Raw genomic sequence first — 27,441 nt, forward strand, 5'->3', positions numbered from 1 at the left:
ATTACTGTTTGTGCTTAATGTTATTTATGTTTAATACATTCTAACAACAACCTACTATTGCTGTCAGTTATTCAAGTAGCAGAGGTCTGTGTGGTGGATCTAAAGGGTCTAACCTTGCTGATGAATCACGTAGTTATCAATATGATGCCACTGATGGAATTTTTTTCAATTTGCCTTTTTTAAAATGTAGAGAATTGCATGCAAACTATGTTAAAATAACTTAATACGGGTGCAAAGTAAAGTAATCAAAAGTTAAACCCCTTGTGTGTATGCATTATCATACAGTCTTTAATCACATACTTCTTTTTCCATCATACCCTTGCCTCATTCACTGCACAGGATGGATGATAATCATTTAATGAGCATTCAATATTTTGTTTTATTCTCATTGTTCACTATATGGCCCTATGCCTTATTTATTGCAAACTATTCAAACCCTGCTCTGAAGACAGAATTGTTAATTTCCTCATGGGCTTTTCTATAGTGCATATAGTTAAGGCTACATTTTAGTCACAGGTATTTTTAGTAAAAATCATGGACAGGTCACGGGCAGTAAACAAAAATTCACAGCCCATGACCTGTCCATGACTTTCACTGTATATCCCCAACTAAAACTTGGCGGGGGGCAGTCAAGGGGTGCTGCGGGTGTGGCCCAGGCCCCCTGCAGGTGCTGGGGGGGGTGCATTGCTGGTTGGGGGGGTATTGGTGGGGCTCACAGGCTCCACCTGTCCCTGCAGCTCTGGCCAGGGGGGCTCTCCAATCGCTGTTGCCGCCACAAATGCTGGCTTCGCAGGGGCAGCTCCCATTGGACAGGAACTGCAGCCAATGGGAGCTGTGGGGGCATGGCCTGTGGGCGCAGGCAGTGTGCAGAGCCCGCTGCCCCCTCCTCCACCTATGCCAGTGGGAGCTTGGGAGCCCCCCACCCCGAGGTAAGCGCCCCCCTGCAACCTCTGCCGCTAGCCCTGAACCCCTTCCCACACACCTAAACTGCTGCTGCTGGCCCAGGGGTTGTCTGGCTTGGACAGCTCCTGAGCCAGCACCGGTTGCTGCAGAGGTCATGGAAAGTCACGGAATCCATGACTTCCGTGACAGACACACAGCCTTATAGTACCTGAGAGCTTCATAGACTTTGATTCATTGTTATGCTGGGGGTTGGGCAATCATACCACCTGCTTGAAGTTGTTGGTCATGATAGAAGCCTTCCATTCAGGCTAAATGAGGAAACAATAAAATACCCGTATTTAGTGATAGCTGAAACAACGGAAAACCTCTGCCCAAGGACTAGATCACATGCAAGCCTGGGCAGTGGCTGGGCCACGCAGTCCCATGCAAGGGTGGGAGGTTAAATAGATTTAGAGTGCTAACAGGAGTAAAACGATAGCAGATATGGCTCAATACACATCTGAAGCAGATTAATGGGTAAATTGCCAGTTTACATACTTTTCAAAGATTCTTTTAAATAGATTTTAAGTGTGTGAGGGGGAAGGAGCAGAACACTAGACAAGCATATAGCAAAGTCAGCAAGGATACCCTGGACACATCCAGAGAAGGACTTGTATCATGACCTTGAGAAAAAGCTAGGACAGAGAGCTTTTGGGCAGACTGCTGGCTGAAAAGAAGCATGGAACTGAGATGAGAGCAAAGAAACAGTCTACTGTTGTTTGATTTTTACTGAGGTCAGAGATAAAGGACTTTATGTACATTCTTTGTAAATAAACAGGATTGCATCAGAGAAATACTAGACTCTATCATCAAATTCTTCTCCTAATGGAAACAACCCACAAGACCCCACATTTTGGCTAACTGCTCTGGTCAAAAGGGGAAACATATCCACACCTCTGTGAGGTGAAGGGGTAATATCCCTTTTTTGCAGATGAAGAGCTCATGCACAAAGAGATTCAGATAAAAAATGTTTACTAATTTTGGGTGTCCAATTTGAGATGTCTAGGTCCTGATTTTGTTCAGAGTTCTTAACAGTACATAGCACTTTATATATTCAAAGCACACCACCCTGTTACCTATTTACAGCTGTGAGTGCTCAGCAGTCCTCCAAATCAGAGTCTCAAACTGGGCACCCAGAAAATGAGGAATACACAATTAGTAACCACCTCTGAAAAGTTTGGTTTAATTGACGTGCCTAGCATCATACAGGAACTCTGTGCTGGAGCCAGGGATAGAATCCAGTTCTCAAGGGCACCATTCACCATGAAACTGTATTTTCTCTTCTTGCAGGTCCCTGCCTCATTCATGACATACCTTCCTACTTGTGCAACAAATGAGGCAGGGATCTCATAAACCTTCACTGCATAAACCTAATTCATCAGCAGAGCAGGTTGATCCCATACACTAAATCAGACAGGTATCCTGTGGAAAAAATAGTATGTGACCATGTAATTAAAGATCATATAATGCATACACACAAGGGGACTGAATTTAGGTTGCACAGGCAATCTTAATTCTGGCATTTTGAGTGCTTGACTTTGTAACATTAATGTTCTTTTAACATAGTTCTTGTGCTGAATACATGCAGATTGTGCGTGCATATCATGATGCACATATATGTACAGCATAGTTGAGTTAACATTTGGAAACTTTTGAATTTTCTTACTCGTGGATGTAAATCCACATATCTTAATATCACAGTCTTGCCTTGTATTGTTATATAGAGCAGCATCTTTTCCAACATTTTGTAGCTCTATGTAACAGCAATGCAGGAGTAACAAACATCAGCAACCAACACACAAGGATAAAAGACAGGAAAGATCAAGTCCTTATCCTGCAAGCAGAGCTGTGTGGGTGGATCTTGGAATCCACAGGGAGCCCCATTAGAGCCAATGGTTTTCTGTATGGGGTTCAAGATTCTATCCATTTGAATCTACTTGCAGAATCAAAAGGCCACAGTCTAGTCAAAGCCTGAATACAGGTAGCTCTTTGTTTAAGACAATCCCTATATTTTTTTAAAGGAGAGTTTTCCATTCCTCCTCTCAGAAACCCCCTTGTAATCTGATAGATTTCAGTAGCGTTACAGCACTTTGGAAATATAACTGCTATAAAGTGATAAATACCATTGTGTATGTGCCCTTCTCTTCCTGTTGTAATAATATACATCTTCATAAAACACTACTGCATTCAGCAGTAAGAGGGGTGACCACCTGCCCCTTATTTTAAGGGATGGCCCCAGATAGATGTTTACCTTCCATCCATGTCAATTTAGAATGCGTCTTATCCTGTACTTCTGCAATATCTATGCAAAGGCTTGCAGCATGCTACAGCCGTTTAGTTTTGTACCATGAATCAAGCATCAGGGCTGTCCCTGACAATAAGCTTTGTCCTGCTTTTCTCTGTGGCTGCTCTTTATTTCCCTGAAACGCAGGCGCTCGCGCTGACAGTAAGGGCATCGCACACCATCCTCCAGAGTGTACTCAAGTGGGAGTATTTGCATGCATTATTGCAGGATCCTGCGGTGTCCTTTGGAAAAAAACAACAACAACGCACGGCCAAGTCTGTTAGCCCGGTATTGTCGCTCAGCAGCCCTGCCCCATGCTCGGTAGAGAAGGGAAGGGAAGGGAAGGGAGGCTCAGCCCCCTGGCCCGGTGCTGCTGGGTGAAGGCGGCTTTGCCTTAGTCCCGAAGTCTCGCTGTTCTGCGCCCGCCCTGGCTGGCGGCGAGGCGGAGGCTGCGCTGGGTACCACGCGCGCCGGGGAGCCGAGGGTGGGCGATGCTCGAGGCGTTGCAGAGCCAGTGCGTCAGAGGGGAGGGGGGCGGCAGCGGCGATGAGCTGCTCAGGCGCCGGGCAGCCGCTGTGAGGGAGGCAGAAGGTGAGACGCGGGACGCTGCTGGCAGAGCCGGGCGCTGCAGCCTCCATTCATTCACCGACCCACACACCCAGCCCTGCCGCCGCCGCCGCCGCCCTCCCGCGGCAAAGGGCCGGCCGAGGTGAGTGACTCCGACTGCGGGGCCGCGCGGCGCTCCCCGGCTAACCTGGCTGCCGCCCGCTGGTGCCTCCCGTCCGGGCCTGGCTCGGAGGGCTGAGCCGCGAGGCGGCCGCCCGGCCTCCCCCGCGGCCGGCCCGCAGCCGGGGGCGCCGCTAGCCCGGGGGCGGCGCGTGGCGTTGGCGGCGGGTCCCTGCCAGGCAGGTGGGCGGCAGGCGCTGGCCGGGGCTCCCCTCCCCCATGGTAGGCCATGGCTCCAGGTGTGTGCTGGCCCCCCAGGGCTCTCGGCCCTGCTCCTCCGCCGGCTTGGCCACCACCGCCCGGGCTGCAGCCACCCCACTGAAATCCGGGGGGCGCGGAGTGCTGCTCGCTGCATGGAGCCCGCTCCCCAGCTGTGAGTGAATGAAAGGCCTGGGTTAGGCAAAGGCGGCGGTTTGAAGGTGTAGCAGTAAAAATCAATGGAGGTCATTTATGGATGTGTGGGAATAAAGGAGGGGGACTGTAAAGGCCTCAGTCAAACACAGCAAAATCCTTAATTGTCAAGGGGGCTATATGCCCTGCCTTAAAACCCTCTCTCACCCCTCCTCCCTCCCGGAGTCTCTCTCACCTAGATGAGGGAGGTGTGCTAGATTTGTCCGCTGCTGAGGACCTGGATCCACCCTAGCACCTAGGGGGCTGGATGTTGCATGCTGCTAAAGTTTTATGTAAGTTTATCTTTGCTCCAAGGAAATGGCCACATCTCTGGCCCAAACAATTTGATGCAGCCAGGCAGTTTTTGTGAAAGGTATATATTATACAATGGACCTTTGTGGGATGTGTTTTGTTTGCCCCGCAGCAAAGTGTTTTACTTTGTCATGAGCCATCATTGATAAAGCAAAGAGAGGTTTTGGCTATAACTTAGGCTGAGCTGGCCTTCTTGTCCTCTTGTAGAGGCCAAATCAGCTCGAGGAAAAGTGGGATGACTCCACGGAAGCCAGATTTAGAGCAATGGCTTTTACCAATCTTAAAGGAAATCTCAGGTGTAATATACACTATACTTATTTTTAATTACTATATCTGAAGAGTAAAGTGCTCAGTAAAACCAGTCTTTAAAAATAACACCAAATAGGAAACTGCCATTTTGGAAATCTTATGAGCTTTGATTACTTTCCCTCTGCCCCTCCTTAACCATGTGCATCCTGATGAAAAATGAGTCAACTGTGGGAAGTAGTATTGTCTAGTTGATACTGCTTGTTCTTTCTGTTTATGTGTCCAACTTTTTTCCCCTTCTCTTACCTACCAGCTATCTGTTCAGTAAACACAGGTGTTCACTTTGGCATATTATGCATCACTGTTTACTGAAGTGTGGTATATCTATTCCAGTTTTTATTTTGTGTATTTGTCATGGCAGGATGATCAACATAATGAAATCAATGCTGCTCCACTGAATGATTGGTAAAGGGTTACTGGAGATCACTCTAGCCTGTGTCTTCTGCCTCCCTCAACCTTTTCATACAGAAACTGAGTACACTGTCAGTTTTTTATTCCAAACCTTGACTGTACCCACTCTTTTTTCTGGGTTGCTTCATCAGTTTCTGTATAATGTAAACTTTCAGTTAAAATAATTTCTAGTTTATTTAATGGTTACAACGAAAACTTCATGAATGTGAATTTATCCATTATTTCAGTTAGTTGGAAACAGTATGTCTGACAGGTGTGTGAACTCTGCAGTTAATCTCAGATTGTGTTAACTCTGAAGCTTAATGATAGCTATTTGTTTGAACAATAATTATTTTATTGCTGATCATTTTTGTAGCAAGCACCTGATACTTTGGGACTCTGGGTATTACTTGTGTTTAATACTGTGTTTTCCCCCAATGTGACCCTATGTAGTCTCCATTGTTTAGGGCAGCAAAGTACCAAAGTCACCTAGTTACATAGGGCGCCCATATGTATCTGACAGAATAGTGAGCAGTTTTTAAAATGTACCTTCTCCATTTAATCTCCTCAGTCTCTCCAACAAATAGTCAAATGTGGTTCAAAGGTTGCCTTTAGAGCACTTGTTCATGACTTCTACACAGAGAAATTCTACTTTGAAAAGTATGTAAAATGGCAATTTACCCATTAATCTGCTTCAGATGTGTATTGAGTCATATCTGCTATCGTTTTACTCCTGTTAGCACTTTAAAGAATATACAACTCAGAAAGAGTAAGCTTGAATCTTTTCTTGCTTGTCTGTCAACAGAATTGATTATCCAGTCTCATTTGTACAAGCCAGTGTAAGGTAACTGTGGGTTGCACAGGTATTTCCGAGGGCAGAATTTGGCCTGCAAAATATTTATTACTAGTAAGATGCAAATTGGAAAGAACCTACTTGAGTGTGCAGGGCTGTCCCTTAGTTTATATATATATATGAGAGAGAATAACTGATCTGGAATCATTGAGAGACAAGTATGGAATCTCATGATGACACTTACAGAGTAATTCTTCAGAGTACAACCACACTTTATTTGCATCACTTCTTAAATGTAATAGGGTTTGGTGTGGTAGGAGTTTTATACAAAGCTATGGTGATCCCTCACAGGTATTACTGACTATACTGACAGGTATTTTAAAATATTAATAGTTTTAGATCTAAAATGAAACAGACTTTAACTTTACTGTATTTTGAGCTCCTTTGCATGTATATATTTTGAGAAGCTTGGTAATTTGACTGTGTGCGTGCCCCGTTCCTTCACCCTGGCATAGAGAAGTGCTTTCTCCCCTCCCCCCCCCAAAGTTGTAACCTAGTCATCAAATCTTATCAGTCAGTACATTCCAAAAAGTATTAGTCATCCTTTTGTGGTCTGTGAAATGTAAAATTTGGGGCAGATAATAGCTTGCATGCTTTTAATAATGTGAGGTGCATACTCATCTCTGGCACTTTTTATTATCCATGCCTGGCCCTTGGAGTGTTCACATTGTAACATTGCGCTGGTAATAAAGTTGTTGTTTGTAAATTAAGAAAACAAAAACCAAACTCTTGCTCCGAGGAATGTCATTATGGGTATAAGCCATTCTCAGTGCAAAGGGACTGGATAACTTCTCCCCCCTTGCACCCTGTTAAAAACTACTGAGGTGAAAAGCACACCAGAATAGTTATGCCTGGGTAACTATTGTCTGGCATCCCTGCAGTTTTGTTTGTGCATACTGACTTTTTTTTTTTAAATGACAGAATACACCCAACACTTACTTAGTGACTACAAATAATAAAGTGAACATTTTGTTGTATTTGGAGCTCTCAAACTGAGAGTCGGTTTCAGCAAGAGAGGTTTTAAATATCTCCCTGGAATGTACTCCCTCAGTTTTCTCAAAAGTAAGAGACTTTCAAGGCTGCCTTAAAATTATTCCAGAATTAGTGAGAATAGACAGGACTAACTTATTTTTTTCTGTATTTTGAAAATAATAGGGAATTTTATTTTTTATAAATAAAAATTGAACTCCTTGTGCTATGAGTCTAGTGAGTGGACTTTATAGTGAACTGTCATTTAGTATTCTACGTCTTTGCTTATACTACCAAATAGTATAGTTCTATCTGTCTAATTTATGGCTATGTATTTTTAATAGTAAAAGGAGTCTTTAATAAGAGTTTCATATTGGAGTAACATGGGACCAGGTCCTCCAATTACATCCATGTGGGCAGACCTCTGTGCTTGCATGGCTACAATTGCAAGCTCTGGGTCAGGATGAACAGAACTTGACACCACTGTTGATATTTGCTAGCTTTCATGAAGTCAAATAAAATGAAGGTGATAGATATGCTTCACTAACACGTTTTATCAAGTTTCTTTAATCCCGTGCAATCATGGGGAAAAAGATTACATAACCAGGAAGGGTGGAGCCTTCATCAAATCAGTAGCACCTGGAGCAATACTAGAAGAATGTGTCTTATTTGGAAACTTAACATAGAAGTGATTAATTATCATTATAACTTCAGTGGCCATTTCTACTCATGGAATCTATTTCTTTCAATGAAGTTCAACTGGTATGGAATGCTGTACTAACCATAGTTTGTTTATACTTTTGTACACAAGCTGTCACATATGACAGGGGTTTTATTAGTACATTCTGCTGTGTTACTAGAAGACAAATCATTTGTCTGGCTCTTTGTACTTCTACACACACTCAGCAAGGGAGTTCAGAGGGTAAATACTTACCAATGAATGGCAGTTCTCAAAGCTTTGGTGGAAATTAACCCTTAAACTTACTCTTCTATTGGAACTTGGGTGATTTCTAAATTGATTTAAAAAAAACTTCATCAGACATCCTCAAGTGCGTATTAGTTGTTCATCACAGCAGCAGCATAACCACTGCCATGCTGCAGCATTGCCAGCCCAAAGGATGGCTCAAAAATTCTGAGATTGGCTTAGAAATCATGAAATTCCAAAAATAGGGGATTTTTTTTTTGGTCTTATGGTATTGGCATTTTAGGGTTCATGATGTGCAGCTTCTCTCTGAAGACTTAAGGACTAGAAACTTTTGTAATGAAAGCAAAGGTTCTCTGGTTAAAAACCCGATTCCAGAAACTGGAGCTTTAATAAAAATACCAATCACAAGACTTGAGAGAAAATCATGAGAGTTGACAACGCTGATATTGGGACAGACTGATAGTCCATGTACTATAGTATCTTATTTTGAGCAGTGGTTTATGTTGCATGCTGCGTTTGCTTAAAACCATCTGCAAAGTACAAATGAGCAGCTGTAGCCTTACAGGGAAGGGGGTCTCAGCTCTGCTCTAAATTAAACCATTCCCTCATTTTTTAATATCTGTGGATACTTCATATCTGTGACATGCATCCGACGAAGTGGGTATTCACCCACGAAAGCTCATGCTCCAAAATGTCTGTTAATCTATAAGGTGCCACAAGACTCTTTGCTGCTTTTACAGATCCAGACTAACACAGCTACCCCTCTGATACTTGTGGATACTTTGTAACTTGAGAGCCCATCTTCACCTTGGAATGGGACCAGGAGAGGTTGAACAATTAGGAAATTGTGGGGTAGCTTGAAGAAGTGATACAAGACACAGGCTTGGGAAAAGGAGCATCGGACACCCACAAAGAAGTGTGGGACTCTAGGAGAGTTCAGGATGAATAATGAAGAGAAAGTTAGGATATAGTAGGGAAAGGATTGTATTATGAGTTCCTTTCACCTACCAACCAAACAAATGATCACCAATCTTGTCTAGAGTTTTTGTTTGTGTTGTAATATGTTAAATGGCTGGCAGTTAATATGTGTTAACTAACATTTTTGTAAACACTAGTGTAGACACTTCATGAGTGTTTGTTCCTACTCATGTTTCACCTCTACCTTTCTTACATGATGTGATTTTGAAACAAAAGGACAACAACAAAATACAGCATTAAAGGTGCAAATGTACAATAGAATCTCAGAGTTACAAACACCTCAGGAATGGAGGTTGTCCGTAACTCTGAAATCTTCGCAACTCGGAACAAAATATGGTTGTTCTTCAAAAGTTTACAACTGAACATTCTTAATAGGGCTTTACTGTGCAGAAGAAAAATGCTGCTTTTAACCATCTTAATTTAAATGAAGCAAGCGCCGAAACAGTTTCCTTACCTTGTCAAAAAAATTTCAACTTCCTTTATTTTCTTAGTAGTTTATGTTTAACACAGTACTGTACTGTATTTGCTTTTTTAAATGTTTTTTTTTGGTCTCTGCTGCTTCCTGATAGCATACTTCTGGTTCCAAATGAGGAGTGTGGGTGACCGGTCAGCTTGTAACTTTGCGGTTCTACTGTATCATTGGTGTTCAGTAGGGGCATTATAAATTCTTCTGTAGTATTCTGTATCCTATGCTTAAGCCTAACATCTTATTTGCTTCCAGTCTGTTGCTATAAAGTATTTGTCTTTTAGCTGATCCTGTGATACTATAACCTGAAACTACTCCTGTCAGAATGGTCTGGGACCACCTCTGCTCTGTTGGCAGTGGTTTCCTCCTCATGTTTATCCTCTCTGCCTAAGTGCAATGTATTTCATGCCACTGATAACACAGTCCTCTTTGTATACAATGGCTGGTGTCTCTGGCTTCCTTCTCGTATGTCTTTTCTTTTATCTTTTAAACTACCTACTCTTTCTTTGCTGCCCAGTTACCTAGGCTTGCTTAAATTCTTCTGGAATTCCTGATCCTCTCTACTTTTGATTAACCTAAATAGTTGTGTTGCTAGCAAATGTTGTCATCTTGTTTTAAATGGATCTCATGGTATCTGAGTGCCATGCAATTCATCCTGTTTTTTGATCATTAATAAATACATTGAACACCATCAGTCCTGGTCCCTGGGGCACACCAACAAATGATAACTTTCTATATTAGCAAATTCTTACTATAGATGACAGAATCAGATAACTTTCAGATTCAGTTCTCTCTTTAACACAATATTTTACCTTCCTGTCAACCTATAGGAGTAACTGTAATAATAACTGCTTGCATCCGAAGAAGTGGGTATTCACCCACGAAAGCTCATGCTGCAAAACGTCTGTTAGTCTATAAGGTGCCACAGGATTCTTTGCTGCTTCTACAGAACCAGACTAACACAGCTACCCCTCTGATACTTGTAATAATAATGTCACAGGTATTTGTCTAGTACTGTTCTGAAGAGTGCTATTCTTCAGTTACAGTACGTTTCAAATTCTTATTATTCTTAATGTGATACTTATAGGATGAGTATTGAACTAGAGTTTTAGGAGTGCTAACTCAATTGAATTATGTTAAAATAAAATCTTTAGCCACTCAATTTCTTGAGGCACATTTATATCTTTATTAATGAGAGTATGTTATTTACACCATATACAAATAATCCATTGAAGCCAATGGCTAGCAGTAATGATGATTCATAGGTAAATGTTCATTAACATATATTATTAACCTTATGTGATGCTTATTTTGATAGTGTTTTAATTTATATGCTTGAATATTTTTAGATAGAAGACTGTGCATAAGTGCAGTATTGCGGTATTAAGTGAGGCACATTTTAGGATAACTTAGTTAACTAAGATTTTGTCATGGGTATTTTTAGTAAAAATAACTGACAGATCGCAGACGATATACGATAAATCACGGAAGCCCAAGTACCACCATGCACAGGGCTGAAGCCGAAGATGAAGAAGTCACCGAGATCTGCTAAAGTAATGGAATCTGTGATCAAATCGTGTCCTTAACAATAACTAATAGTATAGACAGCAAACACCTACTGATTCTGCTGCCAATTGGGGGCTGCGGGAAGCGGCGGCCAGCACATCCCTCGGCCCACGCCGCTTTCCGCAGCCCCCGTTGGCCTGGAACAGCAAACCGCAGCCAGTGGGAGCTGCGATGGGCCGAACCTGCGGACACTGCAGGTAAACAAACTGCTCCAGCGGATTTCCCTGATGGGCTGTGGGCCAAAGGTTGCCAATCCCTGCCCTAGACAGTTGGAGGACAGGTGAGGAGGATCCTCCAAAGACATGCTAAAGGAGTAGTTATATAGAATAGGATGGAGTCACAGAAGCCAAGGAAGGAGAAGATTTCAAGAAGAGGAGCATGGTGACCAGTGTCAGGCAGCTGACAGGTCAAGAAAGATAAAGATGGAGTACTGCTTCTGAGCTTTGGCTAAAAAGAGGTCATTATAGACTTTGGTGAGAGTGGTTTCAGAGCAGGGCAAATGGTGGAACTTGAATTGGAGAGGGTCTAGGATGGAACTGGAGGGGAGGAAGTCCAGACAGCTATTGTACACCATGCATTCAATGGGCTTGGAGATGAAAGGGAGAAGGAGCAGTGGTTGGAGAGGCAAGTGTGGCGAAGTGTGGGTTTTTTAAAGACGGGAGAGACTAAAACATTCTTGAATTGAGAAGGGAAAGAGCCAGAAGAGAGAGAGAGAGGTTAAGAAAAAGAATAAGGGTGGGGATGAGTGGATGCCACGCAGCTCAGGAGAAGATTACAGGAAGAATACGGACTATGAAGTAAAATTCCTTTTGCTCCAGTTAGTCTTAGCTCTCTGTCATTTAGATGTGAAATATTAGCAAAGATGTATTGTGTTAGTTTGTTTTTGTGAAATAGTGTATTAACTAGTAGCTTGAGTGACATAGATGGAAGATGGCTGAAATAATTTTCAGATTGATGAACTCTTCATTCAGATTTAATTATAAACTGTGCCTACTTCAAAGTCTCTCATACACAGATTTTTAATCAATTAATTTAGAAGACTTCTGGCCCATTCTTATTATAGAAAGGTGCCCTGGAGGTTAATTGGCAAAAATCTTATGGAATGGAGACTACTGTTTAAGAAAACTGGTGATTTTCTTGTTACAACAGGAATACATGGGACAGAACATGTGAATTCAAGCCAGCACATAAATATTGTCTACCTGAATCATCACTAAGGAAACTCAGGCTCTGATTCAGCAAGATACTTAATCACATGCCTAACTTTGATCACTTGAATAACTTCAGTGGGGTTACATGTTTAAAATTAGGCACACATGCTTAAAGTGCAGTTACAGAACATGCTCCTCTTAACTGAACTCTACCACATCCGTGTTTATAACAATTAATTGTGGTCCCAATCATGCTCCCATTGAGGTCATTGATTTTTGCCATTGACTTCAATAGGCGCAATATTGGACCCTAATATTTGTCAGTATTGATCAAGCACTTAAAAGATGTAAAGAGCTATATAAGTGGTGTTCTTACATATTAAATAATGTATTTGTTTGTCTCCAGGGGTTGTGTTTTTTCTCAGGCTGTGAATCTAGGGTAGGAGAAATTCCTGATTATGTTAATAGAAAAAGTAATATATAAAATGTTATACTGACAACATGAAGGTGTTTTTAACATCCAGCTCTATTTTTAATGACTATCAGTTAAAAAATATTTGGCAGTGATGATTGTGTCATTTAGTAATACTCACATGGTAAACGTGGGCATCTTCCTTGGGTATTAAATGGTGATGATCTTCCATCTTAATACTAAAAATTAACCTTTTTAATCCTTTCTCAGAGCTAGACTTCTGTTCCAGAACAGTGTAGTTTAAGGTAGATATTCATATTTCTATTGTGATTTAGAATGAAAATTTTTTGCAATGTAGTATTTTACAAACTGATGACTTTCTCTTGCAGAATCCAGTGTTAAGATTCACATTAAAAAAACAAACACAAACAAACAAACCACACTTTGAGCCCAATCCTGTAGGCCTTGCACAAGCAAAATTCTCACTGATCTCCACTGAAGTTCTGCTTATGTGAGGATTGTTGAGGTTAGATCCTTTATCTACAAAAGGATTCCATATCTCTGTGGTGCAAGAATGTTAACATTAATGATTGTCAAATTAGCGTAGTACTAGCAAGGGCAAAAAAAACCCCAACAACAACAACAAACACCTACAGTGATTTCTGTTTTTCAAATCAGCAGCTCAGATTTGTTTCTCTGGTACTAACCCAGAGCAGTGTAAGCAGCTTAAAACAGATTACAAATAATGTGGTTGGTGCATTAATCTGAGGCACTTGGTGGATGTTGACAGTGTTTTCTAGATGAGAGATTTTATTCTCTGTCATCCGTATGATGCTGGATATATTAAGAACCAGGGGAGTTACTTATCTTCATGTGGAATTGTATCTTAAAGAGAGTGCTAAATTACAGGTCTCAATTAATTTCACAATGCTATCATGAAGATATTATGAAGAAAATTCTGTAATTGAGGTAGGTTTGTGTATTTTTAAAAATAGGAATACAATGAAACCTGCCTCAAAGAACCATTACATTTCAAATCACTAATAGAGATGACCTTTATCTGTTCTAAGGATTAACAAAACCCCAGGGATACTTTGGGGGAACTTCTTGTTCAGTTCAGACTTGAGGTGATCCTTGATGGAGGTTTCATTGTGTATATTCTTATTTGGTTTGCTATCCTGTTTTAAGGCTTTTTCTCTTTTAGTTTTTAAATCTCCAAATCCAGGTTTATGTAACTTGTGTGGTCCCATTGTTTGTAGTCTTTTAATAGCTGTATGTGAGAAAAGCACCACTAATATAGTAGGGAGAATGTGAAAGACAAGGAGTCAGGAGACTTAACTGTATTTTGAGCTTTGCCACAGATCTCGTTTGTAGTCTTGGGAAAGTCACTGGGTAGAGTCATGGGGATATTGAGGCTAAATTCATTAATATTAGAAGAGTGTTTTGAGAGCCTCTGATAAAAGGCATTATAGAAATGAAAAGTATTATTCATTTATCTGCTTCTTTTGAATCCACTGTTGTTAATCAAACATTTGAACAAAATGAAAACATTTTCACTGCTTTGTTGTTTCCATTTGTTTGGGGCCTTTAAAAATGCTTTGTAATGCAAGCTAGTTGTTCACTTTCTGTTGGGTTACATAAGAAGGGATGATAAAAATTTAATGTTGAAAGGAATTAGTGATAAACAAGGATTAAATAATCCAAAATCTTAAAAACAAACAAACACAAACAAAAACCCCTAACTGGACTTTGCATATTTATAAACATAGCCTTTCTCCTTTTTATAAATATCATGCTTTGCTTGTTTATCTAATTTTTTGAAGCTTCTGCTTGGATTTGTATACAGTACATTTCAAAATCAATGTTACAGGGGTTCTTTTTGTTCTTATTTTAAGTTTGTGTAGCATACTGAGAGATTTGTCAAGGAAGTGCAAATGCTAAACATGGTAGTGAAAATAGCTGAAAAGAGTTGCATTTATGTGTTGTAGGTTTTTTTAATAGAAGCTCGTCTGAATTGGTTAGGAGTCCTACAGCTATTCTGAAATGTTGATGTTGTGTAAAAATTAATAAACTCCATTATTATCTGAAATGTGGAATTTTTGCTCACTTTAATGATGTGATGTGGTTCATAATAATTTGAAGTAGAGTAAGGAAAGTGCAAAACAAATGTTTTTAATGCATTTTTTTAAAATCAAATATTTAATTCTTAAAATTTTGGGATTTTCCAGCCTTATCTTATTTTCCAGCCTTGTCTTATTTTCATCTGTTAAGCCCCTTGAGTTATAAAGAAATGCAGGTATATACTCTGGTCAGTAGAAAGAGCTATGTTTATGTGGTTTCTGGGGAAGTGAGGAGGAGGGGGTGAAAAGACCTGCTGATGCCTTGATGTGCAGCCTCACTGGGCACCACATGACATATATTTTGACCAGAGAGTGGTAACTGTACCAGTTTATGTATTTATTTTTTACTCTAAAATTTCTTGGTAGGTTTTTTTATAATATTACAAGCTAGTGATGTATTTAAATACTTGTATGGCCTCATTACCATAGTCTCACAATCTAATGAAGTTATCCTCACAATACCTCTGCAAGATAGGGATTGTCCCCATTTACGGAGGGGGAACCGAGGCACATAGAAACTAAGGGCAGGTCTTGGCGGGTAGTGGTCGATCTATCGGGGGTCGATTTATCGTGTCTACTGTAGACGCAATAAAATTGATCCTTGATTGTGCTCCCCGTCGACTCCGGAACTCCAGCTCACGAGAGGCAGAAGCGGAGTCGATGGGGGAGCGGCAGTGGTCAAGTCGCCGCCGTCCTCACGGCCAGGTAAGTTGACCTAAGATATGCAACTTCAGCTACACTATTTGCGTAGCTGAAGTTGCGTATCTTAGGTCACCCCCCTGCTAGTGTAGACCTGGGCTAAGTAACTTGCCCAGGGTCACTCAGGAAGTCTGTGGTGGAGCAGGAAACTGAACCTGGGTCTTCTGAGTCCCATGTTAGCACCCTGACCACTAGACTGCCCTTCCCCTCATATTCGTAACAAGGAGCCATAAAAATAGTTTTAATCACTATAAATCTGTGACACACAGCCTAAGAGTATGTAACAATATAACTTTTTTTTTAGATTTAGATTAATTGTCCTTTTTTTTTTTGTGCAGGGCATCCTGTGCTCTAGGGTTTATGCTGCACTGGAATGAAAGCTGAATTTGCTGAGTGCATGTTAAGCACCAGATTTTGGGGGATTTTTTTTTTTAAATCAGCATAGGTTGATGTGGCTTTTCAGCCACACCATCCTCCCAGAATAGCTTCCTTGGCATTTGGCCTGGTAGAGTGTGGCTGCTATGGTTTGAAATATTTTCCTTACAAGAAGTGAAGTTTTTGTACTTTCCCCAAAATCTAGGGATTAGTTTAGGTGTGAGGGGGAAATTCCCTTTTTGTAGAAATGTAAACTGGCTTCCCTGCAAATATATTTATTTGTTTGTCTGGCTGGTCTCATAGTTTTGAAAATGAGAGGGTCGGTCCAGATCTGATTCTCCTCTTCAGGATGGGTGCTTTCTTGTGCATGTGATAGATGCTGCTTTGTATAATTCACATTTAGTGCCTAACTTTGCTCTGAGCATACTGGCCTGGAACTCCCATTCATTGCAATGGGCGTTCCATGTGCGTAACTGACTTTCTATATTAAAAAAGCATGTATACAAAGTTGTCAACAATTGAGTTAGTCATGGCCAGCATCAGGTGCTCTAACTGCTCACTTTACATTGAGTAAAGTTAGGCATAGGTGTGTCCTGATCCTGCAAATACAGGTTATTCCAATGGGTAAAAAAATTCTAACAAAATATTTTAAATAATATAAAGGCTTGAAATTTATCAGTTTTTTATGAATATTCTAAAAAAAACCACCCTAAATCTCTTCTTTACCATCTATTACAATCAAAGGTTGCCAATATTACATATCTTAGGCTACATAGTGTATTGGCTAAAAACTCACTCTCCCACAGCATGCCTTCCTCCTCTCCTTATGGTCTGTTTGTATATATTAGAACACTGCACATCTTGACCTCCATCTATGGATGTACTTCTGTGGTGATCATCACTATAAACTCTAAATATCCTAGAGATATCTTCCCTCCTTCATCCTCTTTGTGAATTGAACTGAAATTACCCCCAAGATTTTTCCTTGTACTATAGAGTACCTCCTTTTCTGTCCCAGTGCAGTTACTGAAATCAAGTAAAACTTGGATTCAGAAGGGGAAAATTTGATGCAAACCTACCAAATATTATCATCTGGTCAGTCAGTGTGAATCTTTGTGATGATTTTATGCACGCGTGCGCACACACATCAGTGGACAGGAATACAGGATGGAGTTCATGGTGCTTTTTCAGAAATAAAACTGAGAATATGAGTCTCAGTTAATATTCAGGAGTACTTGTGGCACCTTAAAGACTAACAAATTTATTTAAGCATGAGCTTTCGTGAGCTACAGCTCACAGCTCACGAAAGCTCATGCTTAAATAAATTTGTTAGTCTTTAAGGTGCCACAAGTACTCCTGTTTTTTTTGCGGATACAGACTAACACGGCTGCTACTCTGAAACCAGTTAATATTCAGATTCACAACTTGAATGGATTTTCAACCTGGTCTGCATTAGTATTTTTTTAAATAAATGGGGGATAATTTTTCAGTCTTAACACTTAAGCTAATGAAGGTTTGTGTCTGGGAATTAGAATATGGTGGAAAGTCACAAAGCAACATCATGTTCACTCATCTTGTTAAATGTGGTATTTCAAGGGGCTCCTTGAATTGATCTCAGACACTCCGTGTTACCATAGCTGTTTCTAAAAGAAGTTGCGCATTCTGGCATAGTAATTTATAGGGGGAGGGTGAAAAGCCTCATTCTATTCCACGCTGAAGCAAGTGTAGCATGTGTGACTTTAGTACAATGAATTTTGAATATCTTATACAAGATGGTGCACTTATAGTGAGATAAAGTGACATTTGACTTTTGTTTAAATGAAAGAATTACATTTTTTGCCTAATTAAAAAACAAATTATTTGGACATTCTTTCCCCTTTAATATCTGTTTTGCATGAATGCTCATGATGAGTTAGGATGCTTAAGGCTATATCAAATTTGCTCATTCAGCCAGAATATTTCCTGGCCAATTGGAGGGTTATCTCATGAACAGAGCACAATCCCACAGAATATGACAAGGATTTGACATGACAGTTTTACAGTCATGCAACACACAGAAGCTTAAAGAAACAAAAAAGAGGAGTGACAGGCTTCACAATGAGGACCTGCTTTGTTCCTGGTGCCCCTTCGCTCCCCAGCTCCCTCTCCAAAAAAGTCCAAAACCCAGAATTGTGAAAATATGCAAGGCTCTCTCACCTGAAAAACTGAACAGTAATTCACACAAATATGGATTATATAAGCAACTTCTTTCAGGAGATGAAAACCTTCATGGTTTTTGCTTTCTAGAGTCCAAAAGAATCTTAAAAATGTGAAATTTCAAATAGTCATGGCAGGTGGGACTGGAATTTGCTTATTGCTGGGATCAATGCGTTGCCTCCAACAGCTTAATCTCTCCTTTTAAAATAGATTCCTAAATGTTGGTTCATGGGGCTACTTGTTGGTCTGCAGAGAACTGCTAGTGACATGTTGCTGGCCTTTCTTCTTGTTTCCAGCTGCCCTAGAAGACAGCAAAAATCCATTAGATCCTTCTCCATGTAAGCAATTACTGTGATTTCCTCAGGAATACTATGATTTTTATAAAGAGGGGAGGTAGTGCACAAGGCAGACTCTATGATATGAACTGCACCATGAACATGTCTGTGAGAACTTGTCTTTAAAAGTCATGTAATCTGCAGCACATTCAAAATTTATGGATGATGAATAGCAATGATGGGCAAGCTTTCTGCTGTTGTCTGCTATGGTAGATATGTATGAACAGTGTTCTTATACAAACACTATAAGAATACTACTGAGTTGGAAATTCATTAGTTTAATTGAGGAGAAAGGTGGGAGGGAATAAAATTGAAAAGTTTGCCTTTTTTTTTTTTTAAACATTGATAAATAATTCTCTTCTGTCCTCCTTTCTGTTTAGTGTGGTAAATGTTTTAAAAAAAAAACAAAAAACCCAGAGAAACAGCAGGGATCAGGACTCATTAAATAATCACCGGTTCTTGTTGAATAGAAGAAACATTCTTTTAGGATGTTAAAGGAATTTTCTACCTGTTAATGTTCCCAAAACATGAACTGATTATTTCTTGTCCATTTTTAGATGTAAACAAATATATTTCTGTGTTTTTGTTTTCACAATGGCTTAGCAATCAAAAAATTCATTCAGTAAGCCAGCAGTTGCTACATGTTTTCTGCTTTGATTTTGCCTTTTTTTTATTAAAAGAAAAATGCCAAGAATGATGGCCTAGAGTAGAGGCTTTTAGCAATAGCCTGTGGCTTGCATATCTCATACTGTCATGTAACTTGAAGTGAGCCTCTATCATTCCTTATTGTTCTCATACTAGTTCAGATACTTGGGTGTTTATTGAATCGTTTGTTTCTGCCAACCAAAATCTTAGTTGTTTAGGTGATTTGATTTCCCTTAAAGCAGAATTTACTGGCTTAAGATTCTCAGCTTCACCTCTTCTTTAGCAGCTGGAACTAGTTTTTCTCTGTAGTGGAATTTCTGCTTTTATCTTAGGGTCTTTACTTACCTTAAAGCAGCAAAGATCTCACTCTAAAGTGTCATCCAGTCAGTCTTTTCTAGCTACATGTAAGCTCACACATTTCCTCCTTAGTTCCTGTCCTGAACGTAGGCCTTACAGAAGTAGTAGACTTACAGGAAGTCTGTATGTTATTACAGTGAAGACTAGCTTTTGTCCTAGTCTCTTAATCTCCTGTGCAAACTAGTCCCTTGTACTCTGCTTCCTACTTCCTCTAAGCAGGGAAGGGTGAAATTATAGTGGCATGGATGGGCCATCAGTGTGTGTGAATTTAATGTGGAAGTGGTTGGGAAGCCAGAAAAAGATTGGGGAGTAGAGGATGAGGTTTCCAGGACTGTGGGACAGAAGGATAATTCCAGCTCTTTAGGTCTTGTTGACACTAGACTAAAAGGTGGGTTTTAAAGTATTGTCAAATATGTTTTAAAACTCTAGGACAGACAGTGCAAAGTGTATTTTAGTGTATGATCTGGCAGAGGTGAGGAAAAATCCTTAGGGTTGAACAGTTTTTGCTTGCAGTTCCTGCTTTGGTCACTATGGGGCACTGTGGCAGCTGCAGGCAGACAAGGCTGTCTCTTTTGCCTCTTATTGCCCCTTGCTCACTGCTATACGGCAGGAGGAGGGAAATCACCATTGTCAGGTGTCTCGCTTGCCTGCTGCCATTCCTTAAAAAATAGTGGCATCCGTGGGTATCTTTCTGGAGTGAGGAGAGACAGATGTAGAGGTGAATGAAATAACTGAGTGCCGTGGGTGGGGGTGGCGGGTAGATGGTGAATAATAGTATGGGGGATGGAGAGAGAGTAATGGGGAGACAGAGGGCGTAAACATGAAGGAGAGATCAGGAAGTGGAGAAGGAACTGAGGGAGAAAATGGAAGGTAAGAGAAAATACTGACACTAAAAATCAGTGAAGAGAAGAAGTGGGCTGAATCAGAAAAGGACAAATCCTTTGATAAGAGCTTTGATTTGATAAGAGTTGGGAAAACAGAAAAGCAATTGAAAAGCAGACATTTAAAAAAAGTGAAAAGACCAAGATACAAACAAAAGCGAAGGGCAGGTAGATAAAATGGAAAGTTAAATGAGGGAGCCATATGTTAATTTCTTATAAATGTTCCTGGAAATCTTACTTTGACAGCAGTTTGAATCTGTGACTAAATCATGGCTGTGTTTTTAAAGACGGAAAACAATTCTGTGAAAGAGGTGACCCTATCTCTTCTCCTGGATCCTAGTGTCTATAGGTACTAGATATCACCTTTACCTACGTTTTGAAAAGCTTGATTTATAGATTACCTTTGAGTCTCCTGGGGGGAAAAGAAGGGGTCTTGTCATATCAAATACCTTTCCAAATGAAAGCACAGAAGTGTGCGTAAGAGAGACCAGAAAGGAAAGGGGTGAAATTTGAAACGTAAACCATGAATTTTGTCAGGGAAAAGTTCTCAGACCCTCCCAGAGAAATCTTGGTTGCTCATATCTGAAAAAGTCATATAAAGAAGCCACACAACTTGGCTTCCTTCCAAGAATGATCAATTGGTTAGCACTGGTAGTGGTAGTTCACTGCTTGTGGAAGCTCTGGATGAAACCTTAAAAATGAGGTCCGCTCTGTCCTATGTGGTGGTCTTTTGGGGGTGAAACTGCTGGCCTTTTGTACCTTGAGGAAGAGGCATAAGTTGACACTGCTTTCACTGGGGACAGCTGAATCAAAGATTCTCCTGAGTGTTGAGATGCTGCTACTGCCACTCCTGCCAGCACAGTTGCCAACTTTCACAGGGTAAATAAGCGCCCTGATTTCCACAATAAGCCAAAAATCAAGATAATCTCATTTCAAAACAAGACCAAAACAAGCCAATCCTTAAGAACCCCAACACTTTGTGACTAGATCCCCCTGACATGCAGTCTGGGACTGTGGTGGCCCTCTGTGCAACCCTGACTCTCCCCCCACCCCTTGCCCCTGCTTGCTCCTAGCCCATGCTTGCCAGAAGCTGATTTCCCCCACCCCCCAAAAAAGGCAACAAGCTACAACAAGCAACTTGCAAGCCAATTAAGCCAAAACCAAGCCCAATTTCTGCTTTTTTTTTTTTTCTCTCACGGGTTTGGCATGTCTGACTGTACTTCAGCTGCCAGGTGATTTGTTAGTTGTTTTCTCCCCCTTCCCCTCTCACCCAGTTGCCTCTTAGGTCCAGTTATTAGTAACTGTAAGATGGTGGGCTCCCTCACTGCTAGTGCATCAGATAAAACTCCCAGCTTCAGAATTTCAGATTTTTTTTTTTAGGGATGGGTTAATTTCTTAAAATCAAAAGTCTTATGTAAATTAAACAGATAAACCAGATCCTGTTTCCTGCAGGTCTCTGTCTAATTGAGCTGTTCCTTGACATTTTAGCTTTCAGGTCACCTGATCCCTGGCCTCAAACTCATCATCTGGGAGGCAGATAACTAGGTAACTCCCTTAAAGGACCAGCTGACTCTGTGACACTACTATACAGGAATAGTATCAGTAGCAGCTGTGAGGTGTCTTATTTGCCATAGCCATTTCTACAATTAAGATTTGTTTTTTATCTTTGTATTTTGTGGTTATTTTGTAAATATCTGGATTGAGGGTTTTTTGGTCCCATTGAAAGGACCTTTTGCTGTGTTGCCAGTATCTTGTGTTGTAAAGGTTGTGTGAGTACCAATAAAGGAAATCAATCCCATCACTTGGGATGCAGATAATTAGGCGCAGGTGGGGCTAAACCCAGCTCCCTTATGTGGTGGGATGACTCTTTGGCAGTAACCGTAGAGGTCTAGGCTAGCGCATGATTGCTAGGCTGGCATGGGTGCTTGTACTGAGGAGGCAGGGAGTAGGGGATAGACGGTGTTGTGTGACATTGAGAGTATGGTGCATGTGTTGGAGTGAGTGAAGAGCAGTGGGATTACAGAGGAAATCGTGGGCACAGGCAACAGAGTAATTGAAGGAACATAGTAAGTACCAATACCGATCAAACCAATGGTCGTGTATATATTTTTAAAAGCCTGTTACATTTGCGTGGTAGTCAGGTTTCATTGGCATTAACTTAAACCTGGAAAACCTAATTATGAGAGATGCCTGCTGAAGGATGCTGGGATTTATTAGTATTTGAGAATGGTGCGAATGTGAGGCTAGTGGAAATGAATGCATAAAACTATAATTCCTGTGATGCATGGACATTGAGATATAGGTGTCCTCTCTCATTCTTCAGGAGGAACCACAATCTTTCATTTTTCTCTTCTTTTTTTGAATTGTGGTAGTGCTCAAAGATCCTTACTAGATTGAAGTCTCTTTGTGTGAGGCGCAGTACAAATACACAGGATGGACGCAATTCTTGACCTGAAGAACAGTAGCAGACTACCTGACACATCAGATATCCACCAGGTGTGGATATCTGATGTGTCAGATTAAAACCTGAAAGATAATCAGTATTTATTTAGGCAAACTGAGCTCAGTTTGCCTAAATAAATACTGTTTTATAGATATTTATAGTATTTATAAAATAAATACTGTTTTATAGATTCATAGACTTTACGGTCAGAAGGGACCATTATGATCGTCTAGTCTGACCTCCTGCACAACGCAGGCCACAGAATCTCACCCACCCACTCCTATAATAAACCCCTAACCTATGTCTGAGCTATTGAAGTCCTCAAATCATAGTTTAAAGACTTCAAGGTGCAGAGAATCCTCCAGCAAGTGACCCATGCCCCAGGCTGCAGAGGAAGGCAAAAAAAACCCCAGGGCCTCTGCCAATCTGCCCTGGAGGAAAATTCCTTCCCAACCCCAAATATGGCGATCAGCTAAACTCTGAGCATCTGGGCAAGACTCACCAGGCAGATACCCAAGATAGAATTCTCTGTAGTAACTCAGATCCCACCCCATCTAACATCTCATCACAGGCCATTGGGCAGATTTACTGCTAATAGTCAAAGATCAATTAATTGCCAAAATTAGGCTATTCCATCATACCATCCCTTCCATAAACTTATCAAGCTGAGTCTTGAAGCCAGATACGTCTTTTGCCCTCACTACTCCCCTTGGAAGACTGTGTTCCAGAACTTCACTCCTCTGATGGTTAGAAACCTTCATCTAATTTCAAGTCTAAACTTCCTGATGGCCAGTTTATATCCATTTGTTCTTGTGTCCACATTGGTAGCTTATAATTCCTCTCCCTCCCTGGTATTTGTCCCCTGATATATTTATAGAGAGCAATCATATCTCCCCTCAGCCTTCTTTTGGTTAGGCTAAACAAGCCAAGCTCTTTGAATCTCTTTTCATAAGACAGGTTTTCTGTTCCTCAGATCATCCTAGTAGCCCTTCTCTGTACCTGTTCCAGTTCGAATTCATCCTTCTTAAACATGGGAGACCAGAACTGCACACAGTAGTCCAGATGAGGTCTCACCAGTGCCTTGTATAACGGTACTAACATCTCCTTATCTCTATTGGACATACCTCGCTTGATGCATCCCAAGACCACATTAGCTTTTTTCACGGCCATATCACATTGGTGGCTCATAGTCATCCTGTGATCAACCAATACTCCGAGGTCCTTCTCCTCCTCTGTTACTTCCAACTGATGAATCCTCAGCTTATAACAAAAATTCTTGTTATTAATCCCTAAATGCATGACCTTGCACTTTTCACTATTAAATTTCATCCTATTACTATTACTCCAGTTTACAAGGTCATCCAGATCTTCCTGTATGATATCCTGATCCTTCTCTGTGTTGGCAGTACCTCCCAGCTTTGTGTCATCCACAAACTTTATTAGCACATTCCCACTTTTTTGTGCCAAGGTCAGTAATAAAAAGATTAAATAAGATTGGTCCCAAAACCGATTCCTGAGGAACTCCACTAGTAACCTCTGTCCAGCCTGACAGTTCACCTTTCAGTATGACCCATTGTAGTCTCCCCTTTAACCAGTTCCTTATCCACCTTTCAATTTTCATATTGATCCCCATCTTTTCCAATTTAACTAATAATTTCCCACGTGGAACTGTATCAGATGCCTTACTGAAATCGAGGTAAATTAGATCCACTGCGTTTCCTTTGTCTAAAAAGTCTGTTACCTTCTCAAAGAAGGAGATCTGATTGGTTTGGCATGATCTACCTTTTATAAAACCTTGTTGTATTTTGTCCCAATTACCATTGACCTCAATGTCCTTAACTACTTTCTCCTTCAAAAATTTGTCCAAAACCTTGCATACTACAGATGTCAAACTAACAGGCCTGTAGTTACCCAGATCACTTTTTTTCCCTTTCTTAAAAATAGGAATTATGTTAGCAATTCTCCAGTCATATGGTACAACACCTGAATGTACAGATGCATTAAAAATTCTTGCTAATGGGCTTGCAATTTCATGTGCCAGTTCCTTTAATATTCTTGGATGAAGATTATTTGGGGCCCCTGATTTAGTCCCATTAAGCTGTTCGAGTTTGGCTTCTACCTCGGATATGGTAATATCTACCTCCATATCCTCATTCCCATTTGTCATCCTGCCATTATCCCTAAGCTCCTCATTAGCCTCATTAAAGATTGAGACAAAGTATTTGTTTAGATATTGGGCCATGCCTAGATTATCTGTAACCTCCGCTCCATCCTCAGTGTTTAGCGGTCCCACTTCTTCTTTCTTTGTTTTCTTTTTATTTATATGGAACCTTTTACTATTGGTTTTAATTCCCTTTGCAAGGTCCAACCCTACATGGCTTTTGGCCTTTCTCACTTTATCCCTATATGTTCTGACTTCAATAAGGTAGCTTTCCTTGCTGGTCCCTCCCATCTTCCACTCCTTGTAGGCTTTTTGCCTTTTTGTAATCACCTCTCTGAGATGCTTGCTCATCCAGCTTGGTCTACAACTCCTGCCTATGAATTTTTTTCCCCTTTCTTGGGATGCAGGCTTCTGATAGTTTCTGCAACTTTGACTTGAAGTAATTCCAGGCCTCCTCTTTGTTTACATCCACAAGTTCTTCAGTCCAATCTACTTCCCTAACTAATTTCATTAATTTTTTAAAGTTAGCCCTTTTGAAATCAAAAACCCTAGTCACAGATCTATTTTTGTTTATCCTTCCGTTTCGTTTGAACTGAATTAGCTCATGATCGCTTGAACCAAGGTTGCCCCCTACAACCATTTCTTCTAGGAGGTCTTCACTACTCACCAAAACCAAATCTAAAATGGCATCCCCTCTTGTTGGTTCAGCAACTACTTGGTGAAGGAATCCATCAGCTATCGCACCCAAAAAATCTGAGCCCTATTATTACTAGCACTTGTCCTCCAGTCTATATCTGGGAAGTTAAAGTCTCCCATGATCACACAATTCCCATTCGTATCTACTTCATTAAAAACATTAAAGAGGTCTCTATCCATATCCAGATCGGATCCCGGCGGTCTGTAGCACACCCCAAGCACTATTCCCAGGGGAGTCTCTAGTAGCTTTCTTCCCCAATGTGATTTTTGCCCAGACAGACTCTCTTATCCCTTCCATCACTTCTTATTTCTTTACAGTCTACCTCATCACTGATGTACAGTGCTACTCCACCACCTTTGCCTTTATTTCTGTCTTTCCTAAACAGCACATACCCTTCAATACCTGTACTCCAGTCATGACTACTATTCCACCATGTTTCTGTTATCCCTACAATATCTGGTTTCTCTTTCTGCACCAGTAACTTTAGTTCCTCCATTTTATTACCTACGCTCCTCGCATTAGTGTACAAACATCTTAATTTTTGCTGTTTGGCTTCACTGACATTCTTTACCCAATTAGGCACAGACATTCTACTGCCAGTATCACCTATTAGACTGGTATCTACACTACCCTTCCTCCTTATGTCCATTCTCCTACGCACAGCTGTATCCTTTCTTGCTTTGTTTTCTTCCCTGTCAATGTTAAAATCTGGCGTGGAAATTACCTGGACATCTACCAACCATCTCCCCCCCCCAAATTCCTAGTTTAAAGCTCTCTTAATCAGTTGTTCCAGCCTCCATCCTAGAAGTCTATTACCCTCCCTACTCAGGTAAAGTCCATCCCGAGAGAACAGTCTTCTGTCCATGAATACCTCCCAGTGGCCGTACATCCCAAAGCCCTCCTTATAGTACCACTGCCTGAACCATCTGTTGATCATCATAATCTTGTCACACCTTTGTTGCCCTTCTCTAGGAACAGGCAGAATCCCACTGAAGATCACCTGAGTCTTGATTTCCTTAAGCATCTTCCCCAGCCTGGCATAGTCTCCCTTGATACATTCCAGCAAGAATCTAGCCGTATCATTTGTTCCCACATGAAAGACAATCAGTGGATTCTTTCCTGCTCCTGTTAGGATCCTCTTCAGCATCAGATCCACACCCGTATCTTAGCACCTGGCAGACAGCACAACCTTCTGTTCTCTGGATCAGCACTGATACAGGCCTGTCTATTCTTCTCAGTAAGGAGTCCCCAGTCATGTAGACCTGCCTTTTCCTGGTGATGGTGTGATTCTCCGGTCTATCCCCTGTTCTTGCCACGAGTTCTTGGGAAGAACCTTGAAGAGCCCTGGTGAGTACTCTTGGGCTAGTGGAGGGAGTGTTAAAGAGTGAGAAGGAGCTTTTTCCTTTTTTTTCTTTTTTCTTTTCTTTTCCTTTCCTTTCTGACTCCCATCACTGATATTTAAAAAATTCTTACTGTAGGTGCCGTTGCTGTCTGTTTGGAGAGCCAGCTCCTCTAAATGCAGGGCTTCCCATTGACAATTGGCAAGGAGGCATGCTGCTGCCTGTAGTGCTGATTCACCATAGTTGAGGGACTAGCGGAAAAGTGCAGGCTATGGCAATTTTAGGAAGAGGACTTCAAAAGAAAATACACAGACCCCTAGGAAGTGAAGCTGAGTGCACCAATGGTGCAGTCAGTGAAACAGCCAGGTGAAAACAGACAAGGAAGCCCCCCAATATCTGTGCATGTCTTTTAGACCATGGACAAATGTCTACAGGGATCCACTGGCCAATCCCCTTCTCCCTCCTTCACCGGTGCATAGGTAGGATACATAGGCCATGTTGTGGGAGGCTGAAGCAATGGAC

At 41.0% G+C, this 27,441-nt stretch overlaps 1 protein-coding gene across 7 annotated transcripts in view; it reads left to right on the forward strand.

The window, feature by feature from the left end:
- The first annotated feature begins 3,593 nt into the window (after nt 1–3,593).
- FAM169A (family with sequence similarity 169 member A) overlaps nt 3,594–27,441 on the forward strand; it is a 53,457-nt gene continuing 29,609 nt past the window's right edge. For 3 of the 7 annotated variants that reach the window (XM_039544034.1, XM_039544036.1, XM_039544037.1), the window contains exon 1: nt 4,504–4,635. In XM_039544034.1, coding sequence (XP_039399968.1) covers nt 4,618–4,635 — 18 coding nt within the window. In that variant the 5' untranslated portion in view covers nt 4,504–4,617. Of the gene's footprint in view, nt 3,936–4,503; nt 4,636–18,293; nt 18,399–20,010; nt 20,116–26,905; nt 26,927–27,441 lie in introns of those variants that run through there. The other 4 variants (XM_039544038.1, XM_039544040.1, XM_039544039.1 and 1 more) reach the window with 4 other exon arrangements.

The sequence above is a fragment of the Mauremys reevesii genome, linkage group 6 (assembly GCF_016161935.1).
Source record: "Mauremys reevesii isolate NIE-2019 linkage group 6, ASM1616193v1, whole genome shotgun sequence".
Classification (NCBI taxonomy): domain Eukaryota; kingdom Metazoa; phylum Chordata; order Testudines; family Geoemydidae; genus Mauremys; species Mauremys reevesii.